General features: G+C 36.2%; 3 protein-coding genes across 3 annotated transcripts; all 3 read left to right on the top strand.

Moving 5' to 3' along the window:
- Window positions 1-412: 412 nt before the first annotated feature.
- Window positions 413-5,961, top strand: LOAG_16906 (immunoglobulin I-set domain-containing protein). The gene is made up of 9 exons (XM_020449559.1): window positions 413-983; window positions 1,798-1,951; window positions 2,181-2,355; window positions 2,513-2,771; window positions 3,375-3,668; window positions 4,182-4,312; window positions 4,726-4,935; window positions 5,035-5,167; window positions 5,701-5,961. The coding sequence occupies exons 1-9, from the start codon at window positions 447-449 to the stop codon at window positions 5,863-5,865; spliced, it is 2,058 nt and encodes a 685-aa protein (XP_020306896.1). The 5' UTR covers window positions 413-446; the 3' UTR covers window positions 5,866-5,961.
- Window positions 5,962-6,175: 214 nt separating this feature from the next.
- Window positions 6,176-9,744, top strand: LOAG_16905 (TK/KIN16 protein kinase; the record flags this gene model as incomplete). Its single annotated transcript, XM_003142077.2, has 10 exons — window positions 6,176-6,343; window positions 6,772-7,023; window positions 7,140-7,436; window positions 7,792-8,024; window positions 8,132-8,303; window positions 8,494-8,625; window positions 8,693-8,878; window positions 8,975-9,120; window positions 9,290-9,395; window positions 9,571-9,744. 10 exons carry the CDS (start codon window positions 6,176-6,178, stop codon window positions 9,742-9,744), a joined length of 1,866 nt encoding a protein of 621 aa, XP_003142125.2.
- A 4,161-nt stretch (window positions 9,745-13,905) lies between these two features.
- Window positions 13,906-17,191, top strand: LOAG_06540 (hypothetical protein; the record flags this gene model as incomplete). The annotated part of the gene is made up of 11 exons (XM_020447168.1): window positions 13,906-13,944; window positions 14,090-14,167; window positions 14,341-14,460; window positions 14,566-14,726; window positions 14,884-14,965; window positions 15,060-15,177; window positions 15,383-15,544; window positions 16,176-16,432; window positions 16,662-16,750; window positions 16,931-17,026; window positions 17,134-17,191. The coding sequence occupies 11 exons, from the start codon at window positions 13,906-13,908 to the stop codon at window positions 17,189-17,191; spliced, it is 1,260 nt and encodes a 419-aa protein (XP_020302572.1).
- Window positions 17,192-17,292: the final 101 nt, after the last annotated feature.

Below are 17,292 nucleotides of genomic sequence, written 5' to 3'. Positions count from 1 at the left end.
TGCGTGTGTGTGTGTGTGTGTGTGTGTGTGTGTGTGTGTGTGTGTATGTGTGTGTGTGTGTTTATGTATTTGTCCCTCCTAGATTTGTATACTTATATAGTGCTCAATGCATTAAAAGCAGTAGTGATTTTGTGATAGTATGGAGAATAATCGCTTGGTATAACAGCAACAAGCGGAGCGCTGGCGATGGCAGGGCACAGTGACACTTGCAAGGGAACAAAGTGGGGTTGACAAAGTATGATGTCCACCTGATTTTATGTGCTGCTGTTGTCTTAAGAAGGGACATCTATACTTTTGTGTTCAATTCAGGAACAAATTGCAGCATTCACGACCACCGGTATATGCTGGATTAGTCATCCCGCAGACAATCGTGTCTTTGTAACCTGAATGATTCTGCGGTGCTCCCAATGTCAACAGTCTGAGTCATAGTGCTGAGAAGGACGAGCATGATGACTCATTGCCGTTTTCTTGCATTCATTACGTTCGGCACCGTCTACTTTCTTCGACGATTTACAAACAAATCTCAGCTATCGTGGAACGCAATGAAGTCGAATTATTTTGCAGTAAGGATGGTCGAAGTTCAGAGCAGCAATCTAAGACTTTTTCGTTTTGGATCAGGCAGACATGTGATGTATCCGAAGGCATTATATGCTGCACCTACCACTTTCTCCAGGAAGAAACATTATCATATTTCATCCAGTTATTCACTACCAACACTTTATTGTCATACTTCCTATTGCCGATTTATGCATTTATTCTATCCTTTTATAACATATTTGCTTATTGCTTTATGCTTTGTTACTACTGGTACATCACTTTATTCACCCGTTATCATCGGAAATAAAAATTTTCAAGAATACAAGGGTCAGCAATATATTGAGAAGAAAGCTGGTGAAACATTGGAATTGAACTGCTCAACAACGGAAGCCGTTAAGTGGATATTGCCTGATAACACTCTCCATATTGGCTTCAATCCTGAGGAGGTTCGTTTTTTATTTGCACAGAAAAAACAACACTCATTCTGCTTTTTGCAAATGTTGAATCGCTTCCATTACGATAAACTTCAATTCATCAATAAGCCATGATATTTCACCATAATAGCATCTCTCGGGATCCTTCCAGTCATTGAGACAATAATTACGATTCGTAGTTGCTGATTCCATGAATTCCCCACATTATTTATCAGTAATGTAGAAAAGAACTTTTATGCGTATTAAATGGTATTATGATTGCGATTAGTAGTTCAAGATGCAGAACTGGGCTATAAAAGTTAAGCGAAGAACACAGGTATATTACGTTAGTGTGGAAATCACGAGACTTGAAACAAATTAATGATGCGCATTGCACCTGATATGGAAAATTAGGAAAGATATCTGTCAATCCTCAACAAATAATGCGTATTCCTAAGACAAACGTACAAGCGTTAGTTGTAATAGGATTATATAGTACATATATTTCATGTTATGCATTTTTTAACGAAATCTGCCATAACTTTAATAATTAAATTTAATAATAAGACCAGCATTAAAAAATTTGAACAGAACTAGATGAATTGTTTTTATGAGTTAACTGCAGATTATGTAGTAGCATCATCTATTATCTCCAAGTTATTTACCATAGATAAATGTGCATTTTGCTTTCCATCAAACTCGTGAAAAATTATGAAAAAGAGTTTAGAATGATATGTACTGTGGAATGATATAAGTTTTTAAAAAGATGTAAAATGATATAAGTTTTTAGGCTCAACATTTTACACTGCAAAATTGAACTGATGATCTAGAACTATTTCATTTGTAGCGAACAGGTAGAGTCATAGAAAACGGTTTTGATATCGGATTTCGGAATTTACGGATAGAGCCGCTGAAAAGGTCAGATACGGGTGAATACGTTTGTGCCACAGAGCATTCCGGATTCAGTTCTTCCATATATGTGTATGTATCCAACAACGAAAGTCAGTATCTTTTCAGTTAGCAGTCTTTTGGATATAGATGAAGGAAATAAAATTCACGGGATTTACCTGTTCTTTTGAAATAATTATTTATACCAAATATGATAAAATATGATAAATTCACATCAAATTGAATTATGTTATTACAGCCAGTGGTTATAAATGAAATATGTTCATCGCATGAATTATATTTAAAATTATAACAAAAGTTTATTAATAAGATATCATTCAGATGAAAAATCAGTTAGAACGGGGCCGTTCCTGAATTCTGGGCCTCTAATTATTTCCAAAGCATTGGGAGGACTTAATGTGGTCCTGCCATGCAGAACAGATGAATTCGTTGAAAGCGGTGTGGAATTGTTCATTAATCAGATAAAGCAGACCAGAGGAATTCAGTTTGATCCAAGGTACATCCGTTCTAAAACATGAACTGTGAAAGATTTAGTGAATTGCTTATTTTTAACTGCATTTCTGTTTTTTCCTAATTATAACGAATTACCAAGATAAGGTTTATTGCATATAACTGTGTTGGGCATGATACAATGCAGTATGATATTTTTTCAGGTTTGGATTCATTGTGGATCGACGGCTTCTCAATGATCGCACGGAGATACTAGCTCGTTGCAAATATTTGGACCATACTTTAGATATGGTAATAGTACCGATAGAAAATGATGAAGAGATGGAAGACTCGCCATTAATTGAGGTGTCGAATGGCTGGCCTTACGTCAAACAGGAATTGGATATGAGCTGCACATTTTATACAAAAGATGGATTTAGATATATGCTGACCTGGAAATGTCCTCATTGTGAAGACGGGACGGTATGCTGTTCTTACAGATCGTTGATATCTGCTGCAGTTTATAGATTGATCAAATTTTTTGAAAGTGACAATCTTTTTCCGGATCTAGAAATACATTGGGATCATTAAAAACAAAATGACCATTTCTACTCCCATACATGTGAATGTCGTATATGATATTTCCTACCTGAGGCAGTGATACTTTATTCTGCACCGAGTATACACATGTTTCATTAATCGAAAGTTCTAAATTACAAGAGTTTAAAGAATTTATGGTCTTTACGGATGCTTGCTTATTTCTTTTTGCATGAAATATATGGAAGCATTAGCACTTTTTGTATAAATAATGTAGTAGAATTTAAGTATTTGGTTTACTTCTTACAGTTACCAGGAGTACTATCATTGGAAGTGGAAGGGAGGAAAAGCAATAGTTTATTGCTAAAAGTCTGTTCATACTACATTGTTGCATTCTTTTTTTCATTGAACTTTCGTGATGTTGCGATGAAAAGAAAAGGCAAAGATTTGGGATTCCATTTCCTAATTTTCTTATGAAATTCAATTCACTGCTATAACAGTTAACTAAAGTTATCATTGTGGTCCTTTAAAAAAGCACGATATTTTTAGGGTCATGTCGTTTCAAATCGTTATATTAAAATTGGAGATGGTATCAAGAAACTGTTGTCTGTTAGAAATTTACGTGAGACCGATTCTGGTGACTATGAATGTATAGTGACAAATAAAGATGATATTCATGATGTTCGACGTAGTGTGCATCGGTTACAAGTGTCGCCCACAAAAGGACAGCTGAAAGTGGTGGATTTTTCGAAAAATATCAATTTCGAAGAGGGTAACACTATAAGATTGTTCCATATAGCACGAGCATTTCCAAGTGATGAATATAGTTCTGAATGGAGAAAGGTTTGTTGTTTTCCACATTTTTTTTAGCAAAATATCTTCCCTTAGTCGCTTTTCTGTCAATTTACTGCATCATTTTCAGTTTTTTGATCAGACTTTTGACTTTTTTCTCCTGATTTTATGATGATCTTTTTCTGTTTACTTTCGGTCTGTTTTATGTTTTGTTTTTCAAAATATCTTCAACAAACTCAGTCTTTCTCTTTTAAGTCAGTTTAGTCACTAGGACTCTCCGTCATTCAGGGTTACACGCTTTTTAGTGATGAAATAGCTTCACATGAAATATAACCACACTTCAATTTTTTATAAGAGCTCATACTATATCTCGAGAAATCATTCCGTTCATTTCACCGAGAAGTTCGAACTGCTTGGTTTCAGTCGTTTTGTTTCAACTTCTTGAAGCAGTAGTTGGGTGGTGCCCTAGTTTTAACTGTATTTTGGCTTTCTGGTTTGGGAAATTTGCGAGAATTCCCTAATCCAAATTTTGTTTTTCTCTGCTCTGAGGATGATAGTTTTTAGTATTCGAAAACGATATTATCCGGCGGAGAATTCATGGAGAAAATCGAAAAAGGCATAAGAAGTAAAGTGAATGGAGATCTTCACGAGGACGAACTGTCAATCATTAATGCTACCGTTGATAATTCTGCAATGTTTGCCTTTTCGATAATTTCATACTAAAACTGAAGAGTAAAACTCACTGCGATATTCGGACCTTATAGTTTTTTAGATTTCAAAACTGTGTTTCGTGGAGGTTTCATTAATTCTCACGTTTTTGTTTCCATAAATTTTCACTGCTGGCAAATGCCTTAAGAATAATCCTAATGATACGAGCCAATTTAATATTTATCTCCAGTAAATTGTTTCATCCCATTAACTTCGTTTTGATCTTCAGTAACTAGGGACGAGATTCTGATAAGCTTAAGTGTTTCATGTACATTTCATTATAGAAACGCGTTTTAAAAGTAATTGTTTCATGGGTATAAATGAATAGAAACTCAAACAAAGTATATGGCAATGAGTGTTGCTTATTCTAACAATGTTTAGATTAGAAAGTATGTTGCAGCTATCAGTTATTGATAAGAGTGTCGCAGGACTATGTTTATCGGAGAAATTGGACATTATCTGTTCGTCCCATCGATATCCAACCACACATTGCTATTCACAATCGATTCGGGCGTCTTTTATCATCTGATGTGCTAATCGATTCGAAAATAATTGTTACATGTTTGGTAAAAGATACGAAACCTCACAAGTTACGTCTGTTGTATACAACGTGGGTTTTGGAATATTCATATGATTTTTTTTTTTTCACAATCTTTTGCTAGTTCAGGTTTTTTGAATGCATGGGTAACTTTCCTGCCTTTAAATTCAGAAAAAGTGGAGAGTGGGAACAACCTGATGATAGTGAAGAATTGTCTGGTTTCACTTTTGAATCCGTTGTAAAGTGGATAACATATGCGAAGGGACATATGCGAATACGTTGTGAAGATGATGTAACCAACAAGGTATCTTTCGTTATTTTATGATCTTAATTAGTATGATTTTCCTGAGAGTAAACAAAGGTGGTGTGAGGTTCAAGAAGCAAAAAAGAGGCAAAGAGAAAAAGAGATTATAAAGCAGTTCGTACACCTTTTATTCATTTTGATTTTCATATTTCCCCTAGCTTGAAAATCTTTTGGAATATGTAATTCATTTATACAAGAATTATTCGTTTGTATACTGATTCACTCTCTAAGTTTAATTTTTCAATTTCTATTTTTTCTCTCTGCATCTTTGATCTCTTTCACGAAGTCCGATTCATCATACTACGAGACGGACCATGCAACTGCTTCGTAATGTCGAAGTATGTTGGCATATTCTTTGATATTTTTATCCACTATATGGAAAGAAAAAGTCCAGAGGTTATGTACACAAGTATTATTTGCTTTGCTTAAAGCGACGCTACTTTGATATGCTCCAAAGATTTTGCAAAATTTTATTGACTGAATCCATTTTTGATTATTTTTCCTGAGCTCATTCTTAAAATGAGCTGATTTAGATGGATGAAAAGGATTTGGTCATATCAGAAGTGGAAACAATTAACGCATCTTTTATTGCCAAAAAGCCCGTTGATTTGCTCAATGAAGACAGTAGTATCTATGAAAAAGACCGCCTCGAGCTAATTTGCATACTGCCACTGAACTATGATTTGTTGGTATTTTGATTTCTGTCGATGGAAAGCTAGGGGATATACCATACAAATTTTTAATATATCAGTTTGTTTCTACCCGGTGGGAAAGTGATCTTATGGACCAGTGAGATCGATATTTTCTCAGTATACTTTGTTCTTTTCTAGTCTTCGACTCTCCCATTAGAGTTCGTTTTCATCGTAGTATATTGAGTTGTGTTTAACTCAAAAAAAGTTTATTTACATCTTCCTTAGATAGTATGTTTAAAAATCACAGCTCTAAAACTTTCGAAGAGGATTTTTATCAAAACTATTAAACTTACTGTATTTCGGTGATGTTGTTTGGATGCGAGATGATGTTCAGTTACCACATCCTGAACGGTATATCACCGTATATTCTCAGAAATTCATAACAACACTGGATGACATTAGTTCGAACGAGTCTGGAGATTACCAGTGTATTGCCAAATCGAAAGATGGCCTCATTTCTCGAAGTTATACGTTACATATCGAAGTAAGCCATGACGGAACCATTAGATAACCCAAGTTTTTATGCTCAACTTTTTCCACCACTTAATTTACTTTTAACATCTCGAGCGGAAATCTTCGATTCATTTCCACAGATTTTGTCAAAATGTGGGATTATCAACCATAAACTGGGTTTTCTTTACGGCAGATAGAGCCAGACAGTACCATACTTTGAATAGTTCATTACGCTTTAAATTGAATCATTTTCGAAAGAATTCCGAAAAATTTTGGTGCTAACTTTTGTGGAAGTCGTGCCGAAATATCAACAGCGAAGGCATCTTTTAGATCTGAAAAAATCAAACGGTTTGATCTCATTCAACTTCCGAAATTCGTATGTAGTGACCTCACTTTTACCCAACTTTTATCATTAACTTTTCACAGGCAAAAGGAAATTGAAGACAGTTTGATTTCTAGGTAAACGCAGTAGTCGCTCCTCACATTGTTGAAGCAGAAGAAGAATATGAACATTTGGCGAAATACGGGGAAAGGACAGAACTTGCATGTCCTATTGAGGGAGAGCCAGAACCACTTTATAAATGGTTTAAAAATGGTATTGAATACAGTGGCTATGGCAGTTTGACAAAGAAAATTGATTTCCCTCGAGTTATTGTTGAAGATAAAGCGACTTACACATGCGTTGCAAAAAATCGTGCTGGTTCACAACAAGTTTCTATTCGACTTATGGCAAGTTCAATGAAAATATGCTGAAATTCTGCACTAAAATCCAGTCAAATTTGTTGCGAAAAACGCTGAGTGATAAGTATAACTGAAAATTATTACAGTTAACCAATGAGCCAACGTATATTCGGTCATCAAAATATTGGTGGACTCTTGGTTTTGCAACAGTTAGTGTATTTGTCTTACTCCTTCTGGCACTTGTTTTTCTGTTGAAACAGCGTCGCAAAGGTAAGCGACAAGAGGAACAACTGCGTGCACTTTACAATCAGCTGATGAGCGAGTCGAATGGAGAATATCGCGGTGGATCGATTGATCTGAAGCAGCCATTACATGAACGCGTCGAACAGTTACCTTATGACCGCAGATATGAAATTAGCAGGGACAAGCTTTTTTTTAAGCAGGTTTTTATATCTTTAGTTTTGCTTGGTTTAACATAAGTTGCGCTGCTGAAAATCTGGTGCAATAAATTTTAGGAAGTTATGTAAAGTATTAAGATTTAATTGCACTAACACACAGTGAGGTAGATTCTATCATTGTATGTCATTTGAGGACTGTGACAGGCTTTTGATACACATTTTCTGGACCAATGATCTCCACCTTTGCTATTCAGGAGAAACCTTAATTTACTATTAAATTCGTCTGATCAGCACACGCTATGCACAGTTGCATATCGTAGTAGAATTTAACTTCTTTTCTGGGTCACGAAAATTATTAACTCCAGTTTTGCGTACGATAATGACTACCACACAATTTTAGTCACTTGGTGGAGGACATTTCGGACAAGTCTACTTGGGTGTACTCCACAAATCTCGGGTGAGCGACTCGTTAGCTGTGTCAGATGTGCTAAAAGTGGCTATCAAAGCTCCACGTGATGGACGTAATTTACATCATCAAAAGGCTCTTGCTGATGAGCTGAAAATAATGATCGCTATTGGTATTCATCCAAATGTTCTGTGTTTGATCGGCGCCGTGACGAAACAAATGTCCAGGTAGTATCAAATATTTTCGAACCGACAACCTCTTTTATAATACTTTTCTTTCCATATGTCAGCAAAAGGATGTAACTGGATAATAAGCTAAAAGTAGCATATTACAGTGGACAGCTCTATGTGATAATGGAATATTGTGAGAATGACAACTTGAAAGAGTATTTGTCGAAAAATAGTGCAGGTTTTCTGAATGAAGTTGAATTATGTAGAGAACCACTGAGCAGCGATGGATACTTGACGCCAACACGGAACGCGCAACATGAAGCCCAAATATACTTGGTTTCTCTGTTTTCATTAAAAATTCTTTTCCATAAAAGTGTTCAGGGAATAATCAGTTATTTACCAATTTAGATAAAACTAGCAGTAGGATATAGAAACATTTATAATGCTTTGTTTGTAACGTCTACAATTTGTTTGGTCTTATCGGTACATCTTATTGCAAATTTATTTACGTGAGTACATGTTATAGGCGGAACTGAAGCCTCAGTGGGCCATTGAAGTAGATGAGGCGCGGATGGCTGATAAAATGATCACCACAAGTGATTTGATCTCATTTGGATACCAAGTTGCCAACGGGATGGAGTACCTATCCAGTAAAACGGTACCTCTGATCATTTTGTTAAAAAGCTTATCTATGCACTGACCCACGATAAACGGCAACGTTCTAGTGTATTCATCGAGATATTGCTGCCCGAAATATCTTGGTTACAAAGAAACGAGCCATACGCATAGCAGATTTTGGTTTAGCACGTAAGGACTCTACAGTTTATCATATACGAAGCAGTCAAAATGTACCGCTGCCTCTTAAATGGATGGCATTAGAATCAATTTTATACCATAATTTCACTGAACAGGTAAATGTATTCTCCATGCTTTTCTAATACAGTAATAGCGATATTAGATCATACCAAGCAACTTTCTTATTCGTATTGGTGCGTAACAGTTTTTAGTCTGATGTTTGGTCCTATGGTGTGCTATTATGGGAAATATTTTCTCTTGGTAAAATACCATACCCACAAGTAGACAATGATGATCTTGTGAGCTATTTGCAAGAAGGAAATCGTATGGAACAACCCAAATTTGCTCCAGATGACATGTTGGTTTCCAGGATTATTATAGTTGCAATTTTGATAATGACATTTTGCTTATTTGCTGACGGTCGCTTTTTTCCATTTTATCGCTCGCAAACCCTTCAATACTTAGAGCTTTTGTGTGACTAGATATCTACGAGCGCCGAAAAGGTTATGAAAGTACTTTACCTGCAGATACAACCTGATGAGACAGTGTTGGCTTTCGGATCCTAGTGACCGACCCATGTTCTCCGAATGTAAAATTTTAATGAAAACACATCTTTCACGTGCTTCTTCACCGGTAATTTCTTAAAGTATTTCAATCTGTTTCAGATTAGTTACACTTGAGACAGTTGAGACATATCCTTCACTGATCATCCTCAGCTATCTGAGTGTATTGTTTTTCGTATTACTGTCGACGCCAATGATGGCTTTAGAACTGTAAAATGATCTGAATCTAATTTAGTAAATTGCAGTTGAGCAGACGGCTAGACAAAGTGTTGGAAGAAGACCAAATTTTGATGGAGCGGTACAGCGAATGGCGTGATTCAGAGGAGATTGAACAAGATCTTAGGGGGCAAGCTACTCGAAATGGGTTTATTGCTGTTCCGACGCAAGAACCGCAGGCGAATTCCAATATATACATGTAGTTCAAGCACTGAACTGATTGATGAATTGGAAAGATTTTAAGCAATAAAACAGACAATTTTATTCAGCAAAAGGTACAAGGTGTCTTCAAAAATTGTGGGAGGCCGGCAGTACTGGAACCAATTTTTCTCTGTAGATAATGTAGATGAGAAGTCGCCTTTACTTTTATTTAAACGGTTTACATTATATGCATTTGCTTACGCGGTATTCGGACAGCAGCTGAATAGAAAAGATAAAGTATAAAACTTGAACAAAAGGAAACAGTTCTCAGCTATGGCAACGATGATATGGAGTGGCTGAAAGAGGAAAAAAGGAAATTGGTATAAAAAAGAATCGTAATGGGTAGAAAGTGATTGCGGGTTCATTGTTTCGGATCAATCACTGCAGGAGCAGGGGACGAGAAGTTACGAGTTCACCGGTAGTAGCGCGACATCGACCAGCATTTTACTGGACACAAGAAGGTTGACGAAACAGCCGGACAGCTCAATGAGATGTCGGAATCAATACAACCAATAGCTCAATGAGATGTCGGAATCAATACAACCAATAGCTTATTAAGACAAGCAATGAACTGACCAAATGAGGTTGGGAAGTTTAATGATGGAATCAACCAGTTATGACTACAATAAGAGCTAGATCCCTTATGCTTTTCTGTCAATAAAATCTCCACATATCAAGTGGCTTGATCTTTCTCAGCGTGAAGTCTGTAGGTTCCGCGGGATAGCTATCTGTATCTTGACTATATCACGAAAAAGATTTGTATAAAATTTTTTTCTTTGCTAACACTTGACGTTGCGTAATTAGTTTAAAGTGAGTTAATTCAAGAGATAGAATTTTCAGCTCGCAAATTCGTAAATTTAGAAGTGTCCAGTGACGATGTGGTGGTACTGTTGCATATATGTTTATGTTATGTAGACCAGATGTCTTGTATATTTCTAGCGCATTCATTTATCACATTGCATTATAATTATTCCACCTAAGTTCGAACGCACTGCACATGAAAAGCTAATGCTAATCGTTCAAGATGAATGCACTTTAAACATATATATGACCTCAATCTGCAAATTAAATCTTTTCTGGAGTATTTACAGAACGCCCGTCCCTACTGTTTCACTCAACTTCATTTGCATTATTCGCTTGTTAAAACATGTGTCCTGAAGTTCTTTTCCTGATGATTAACTTGGTGTTATGTGGTTTCGTTAAAATTTAAATCCGGACTTCGTTTGTCTGGACTAATAGTGTAAGATTTATGACATAGAGAAGGTAAAATTTACTACTGCTGTGATCAGGATAGTTGCAGATGTTTATAAAACATAAGGGTGATGGAACATTGTCCTAAATTTTGTGAGGATGGAAGAGATCTGTGTATAAGTTATGAGTCATCTTGAAAACTCAGTAACCACAGGGGACGAGTGGGTGATCATCACGATAAGATCTGGCTGATGCGATTTTAATCATTAATTTTAGCTTAGATCAGCGTCACTTTCTGCATTAGGATTTTACTCATATTGCATTGAACACGGAAGATTAATTTACAACCAAAGGTTGTTGATTAAAACAAGAAGGAAAAAGGTTCACTTGGTTTCATCATATATGGATAAGTTCCCGTTCGTTAGTAGGGAAGTATCGCAACTAGTCGGAAATAGCTTAAGCATGTTATAGGATCAATGGTACACTTGAATCAGGGTCACAACAAATATGCCATTCATCTGACATGCACTGGAATTCTTAAGCAAGTGCCATCAAATGAACTATTGCTTACGAAATTCTGCGTTGTCTGTTCTCTGCGGAGAAACGCACTTATCCATTGATCAAAGTACGTTTGTTATGCGGCCAAGTGCCAGCAGACTTTATCCTCAGCGTAGAAAGACTAGCAATAAAATAGTAAGACCAAAAATCCAATGATTCGATGCCAAGACTGGAAATAATGTGTTTAAAGAAGTTTAGAAATGCAAATTGTAATAGTTTCTAGGCAGTAATGGTTATAGGTAACGCTCAGCATGCCGACAAATGGATTGGAAAGTAAGAAACGATCCAGTTGGGTGATATGCATGTTGTATAACGGGACACAAGCTGTCGGAAAAGCTAATCTGTTGGATTCATTTCTTACATTTTTCAGCGATACATTTGTTCGGGATATAATATTCTTCTTGCACAATATTATTAATTAACAACAAGACGGGTATAAAATAGATATGTATACATTACGCGGTGAATTGGTAAGCGATGATGAGTTATACAATAAGAAAGTAATATGATCAACTAACAAATCCCTTGTCGTTGCCTTCAACAATAATTTGACTGTCCGTTAGATGATAGGTGGTTGAGTTGGGGATGTGCTGCGGGAAACATACTTAGCGAATAGAAAGCATATCGTAGTTTGCTGTCTAATGGTGACAGATATGCGAAGATGTCGTTGTTTATGGTTCAGTCGTAGAGGATAAACGAAGAGGATGTATTTATTTGCTCGTTCATATATGCTGAACTGGATTTTTCCCTATATATATGTATAAGGATTAGGGAAGGAGTTTTGTAAGCTCCATCGTTATCATGGAGGTATGGCTGCCCTTCAGCATTGTCTATTGTGTAGGTACTGGGACATCTTTGTGTTATGTAGTCCATTGTTAGCTTATATTTCCTTCATTACTTTAATTTTACTTGCAAGATTTTATCACCCTGTCTGTTAGATATTGTGGAAATTTTGTTTGAGCATAGCTTTAATTTCAGTAATCCGACACAATCAGGCCTCAAGAAATGACTCTGATATGTTGTCTTCGGCTCATAATCAGATATCAGTGAAGTCGTTAGATGGAAAATTGGGAAAATGTTAACGACTAGATATAACTATGATTTGAAACCTAAAAACACAAGGAATATAATGGAACAGCATAGCGATAAAGCAAATCTATCGCCCACTACTGCAACAGCGCTCGTGATCCGATGACACCAATACTAAGTACTTCCTTGAGTTTGTAGCATTTGCTTCCACCCATAAGGAAGGATGTGTTTCTATTCCAGACCAGTTGAACACCTGATCTCTTTATTTTAAAGAAAAAAACATAGTTCCAGGGCAACTAATACAGATTACTAATCTGTGACTATTCGATACGAAATTGCAACAAAACAATTTTGTCCCGTGTACTTTTCATTATCTAACAAAAACTATAGGGAAAAAGTAAGTATCGCTGAAATATTACCTAGATCCTCAGCCCAAGCTACGTTCCACAACACACTAGTATTTAAAAGTATTTTGAGGTAACTTTCCCACAACGTCGCGTTGTTATGGACATTTGAGTCCTGCAGTGAATCCTTGTCTTTTGTAAGACCATTATCATTGTTTTAACGGTGCCGTTTCGGGGTTGGATGTGTTCCGGTGGTGCTACGAGGGAGGTAGTGTTGAGGGGAATTAGGTTTCAGGTTATTTGAAATGACAGAAATGGGTAGGAGGGAAATTGGGGAACCAATTTTTTATGGTCGTTATTTTTTTTGTCACTTTTACATTTTTTTCTAATTTGTGGAGAGGATACTGTAGAATAACTGGTGTACTTCCTGTGTTTTGTCTTGCGGTTTTTGTTTTCGTGGTAGTTTCTATTTTAAAATGCTTTCATAAAAGCAAAGGACCAAAAGTATGTGGAGGAGGAAGAAAATTATAGAAAAACTGGAAGTACAGTTGAAAGAAATGATTTCATGGCTCCAGTTGGATGCGGAAGTCTTATATGGGCTTCTAGGCGGTCTTTGCGACCATGTCATTTATCTCTTAGAAACCAATTAAATTAGGATAAATGCTGGAACCGACGCAACTACATGTAACGCTTAATATGGGCAGAAATTCTATTAGGTAATACAGGTATTCTCAGAGATACGGTGCAACTAAATCACATCGCTTAATCCGTGGATTGATTACGAAATCAGCACAGGAAAACTGCTTTTTGGTTTTCAGTATACTGTGGGCATTGTTTTCATTAATCGTAACAGGAATAATATAATCCTGGTTCCTGTTAGGTCTCTCTGATGTGCTTTTCTCTGTTTTATCAAATTGGGTGCTTTTTCTGACCTACCTTAAGTTTTATTTTCTTTGCCCTAAAATTGGTAGAGCTCTGTGTGTCCATCTTTATATTTGATACTGCTGGCACATTTATTAGTCGAAACAGAGTGGTTTGGAAATGGAAGAAAGCACGATATTTTGCTCCATATGTTTAGGGGTAAGTTTTCTTATTTCATTCACTGGAATAGGTTATATTTCCATCGATGCTATATATTAAACCATATTGCAAATGGTTTTCACTGTTGTCAAGATATAGCATCTAAAGTTTTTTTTTTATTTCAGGTGTTTAAACATCATTTTAGCCTGGGAGCTGGCCCAAAGCACGACCCAAGATATGCAAACATACCTTCTGTTACCTGTGCATCAGTACATGGGTAGAGGTCTGCTTTATTGACTTGATATTTTGAATTACCTTTAATAGTTTGGCTAATGGATCCAAAACTTTAGAGAGTTGTATTTTGAGGTTACATTTGAATCGTTTTTGGAGCTTACGTTTTTTGAGTTTGTGGGTAACAGTATTTACATTTCCACAGTCAGTGAATGTGTTTTCTAGAGACGATCGGAATGTCCGCTGTGTAAGAGACTGGCCAAAACACTGGTGGTTATAAGACAGGATGGTACAGAATATAAGACATCTGTGAAAGAAAAAACATCTATTCAATATCAAAGAGAGGTAATTTATGTTGTCTTAGCAGTACAGTTTTCGTTCATTCTGGGTTTTATATTGACTGCAAAAAAGGAATCTTTAATGTGTACTTCATCATCATGCAGTTTCCAGATTGATGAAGAAAACAATCTGTTTCAAGAAACGGAAGACATAACAGTGGTATATGCTAGGTGTCAAGTGTGTAACTTATCGAAAAACGAACATTTATTATTGCTTTGCGACGGAGTTATTGGGCAAAATGTAGATGGAAGCTCAATTCATTGTAATGCTGCGTGCGCTTTTTTTTTCATCAGCTTTGTATTACTTCTTTCAAGTTTACTAGTGCAAAGAATTTATCATGCTAGTATATCAAAAATGAAAGGAAATTATTGGCTACAAAGAAGGAATCTTCAGCAAAAATTTTTTCATCTACGAAATTTACTGTTACAGATGCCACTGTTACTGCTTGCCGGAAAAACTTGACAGTGTACCAGATGGAGACTGGTTTTGCCCTTTCTGTGCTGACGTAAGAGTAAGTTTGAAGAGAATTTCCCTCATTTGTATACTTCTGCACCAATTATTAATATATCTTGTGTATCATCATGGTCATAATATTCTCTCGATAGGCCACCCAGGAATCAGTTCACAGCAGTCGGTGTGCACGGCGAAGACATCGATCATCATTAAATTACCAGCAGTTCATGGATTCCAGAGAATCTGGGATCTTGAATGAGGACCGGCCAGGTAAGGAGTTGGATTAATAAATAGTTTAATACGTTAGGAAAGGAAATGGTTCTTCCTAAAAAATGAGCGGGAAATAGTGACGACTGTTTCGTCACTAAATAAAAAGTATGTAGACATGTATAATAGTTATTATGTATGCTTGTTTATGTTATTACCTTTGAAAAACCACGTATATCAATGTTATTATTCCATCAGTCGTTTATAGGACCGAGTGGAGTAAATCAGAGTTTTCGGTCAAAATATGTGGATGTTTTTTATGGCAATGAATTTTTAACCCAGTCGGCTTCAAACAGTGTTAAGAACGGTTCGAACGAACATGGGATGGAAAGCGATTTGGATTCTTCGCTTAATGTTGATTCCTCCAAAGGTATGGCGATTTCATTCATCTCCAACAAATATAGTAGTGATATGCAATATTGCGGAAATGTTCTTCCATGTGCATTTTAATTTAGATAGAATTTAGGAGGAAAGGACATACTGTGTTACGCTGGAGTGAACGTTTAGTGAACATATCGGATTTAGGTTAGCTTAGTAAGGTTCAGTAGAAAGCGTTAAGTAATTGTTGTCAAGAATAGTTCTGGGCAGAGTTTCAGGTGTTTAACCACTTTAGGTTTTTATTTTGAAGGCGAATCTCTCCCCTCTTCGAAGTCTAATTCAGGCAAGTACATGTTTTAAAGTAACACGCTGGACAGTTAGCCATTATAATTAGTAGGGCGTCAGGTTCTGGCAAAAAGCTCGGTTTTTAATCTAATGTAGTACAGACAGCTGCACTCATTTCACGTTAATCGGAGATGCTGTCTCCGGAGATCTGATTTCTACTTTTTTCTATATATATAATTTATTGTAATCCAAGTAATACATCTGTTAGCTGAAAGCTTTTGTCTTCCCAAGTTTCCGGAAGCAGTATAAAGAAGGAGGGGAGAGATAAAAATCCTCCAAGGCTAGCATGATTTTAAATGTATACTAATCAAATGTCAGTTACATATTGATAATTGCAGACGATGGTGCTGATTGGGACAATCAAGACGATATGGTTTTGGCAACAGATTCAGATGCGGGTTATGATCCTGGGGGAGTAACCAAATCGCTATGGTGGAAATGGCACGAGCATCGAAGAAAGGTGAAAAAGTCAAAAAAAGGGAAAAAAAGAAAAGGCATACGAAAAAAAAATGTAAAACGTCGTGGTCGAAATGGAAGTGCTTCTGAGAAAAGTAGGAAAAAAAGCAAGTGGAGGAAAAACATTCGGAAAACAAAGGTAGTTAATTAATGCTGCAGTTTTGCTCTTCTCTAATTATTGTCGATAATTCTGTATTAAAGAAAATGTCATGAGACAAGGATTCATCTTTTTTTTTTTAACAATTCATCAGGTGAAGGATTCGGTTCGGTTCACTGAATATCATGTAACTATGCCAGTTGGGTGTTGGGTATTTTAATGAGGGCGGTTCAAAATTAATAGCGTATATCAGTCATGCCTTATTTTATAGGATATGACTGGGACCCAGAGACGTCTAGCTAAAGCTATAGGTTTGGATCTTTTGACTGGTCGACGGAAAAAACGGGAAAGAAATGAGCGGTACGTTGAACTGTTTCACTTTCGGTTATGTAGAGCAAATGTTCGGAAATGAAGTGAAATGAAAACTTCGTGTCTAGTTATAATATTTCTGCTCTTGATGCAGATAAGGTACATCAGACTGTTATCTTTTAAACCTTCATGCATTCAGAATCTTCATTCCTTCAAGATCTGCATTTTCAGGCATTTCTCGTCAAAGTACATTCGTCAGCGATTGTTGAACACACCCATACTATCCATCAGAAGCGGCGATGACTTAGATGTACCGGTTGAAACATTGTATGTTTCAGGATGACTTTGCATTTTTTTCACACTTTAACATGACAGCATATTTGTATCTGTTTTTACTTTTTCTGTATAGGGCGGTTTACTGTGTTTTTTTTCAGGAGTTTGCAGTCGGCAGAGCATCTTAGCGATAAAATATCCAATGAGAAGCTAATGTAAATTTATTTTTACAAATCTTTTTTAGTGTATCAATTTTTAATTAACACTTCCAACAAATTTTATACAAAAATAATGTTTAAGGGAAGAAACAGATTTAATTA

This window comes from Loa loa (genome assembly GCF_000183805.2).
Source record: "Loa loa unplaced genomic scaffold supercont3.27, whole genome shotgun sequence".
Classification (NCBI taxonomy): domain Eukaryota; kingdom Metazoa; phylum Nematoda; class Chromadorea; order Rhabditida; family Onchocercidae; genus Loa; species Loa loa.
The sequence above is the reverse complement of the archived record's forward strand: the minus strand, read 5'-3'. Positions and strand labels throughout refer to the sequence as shown.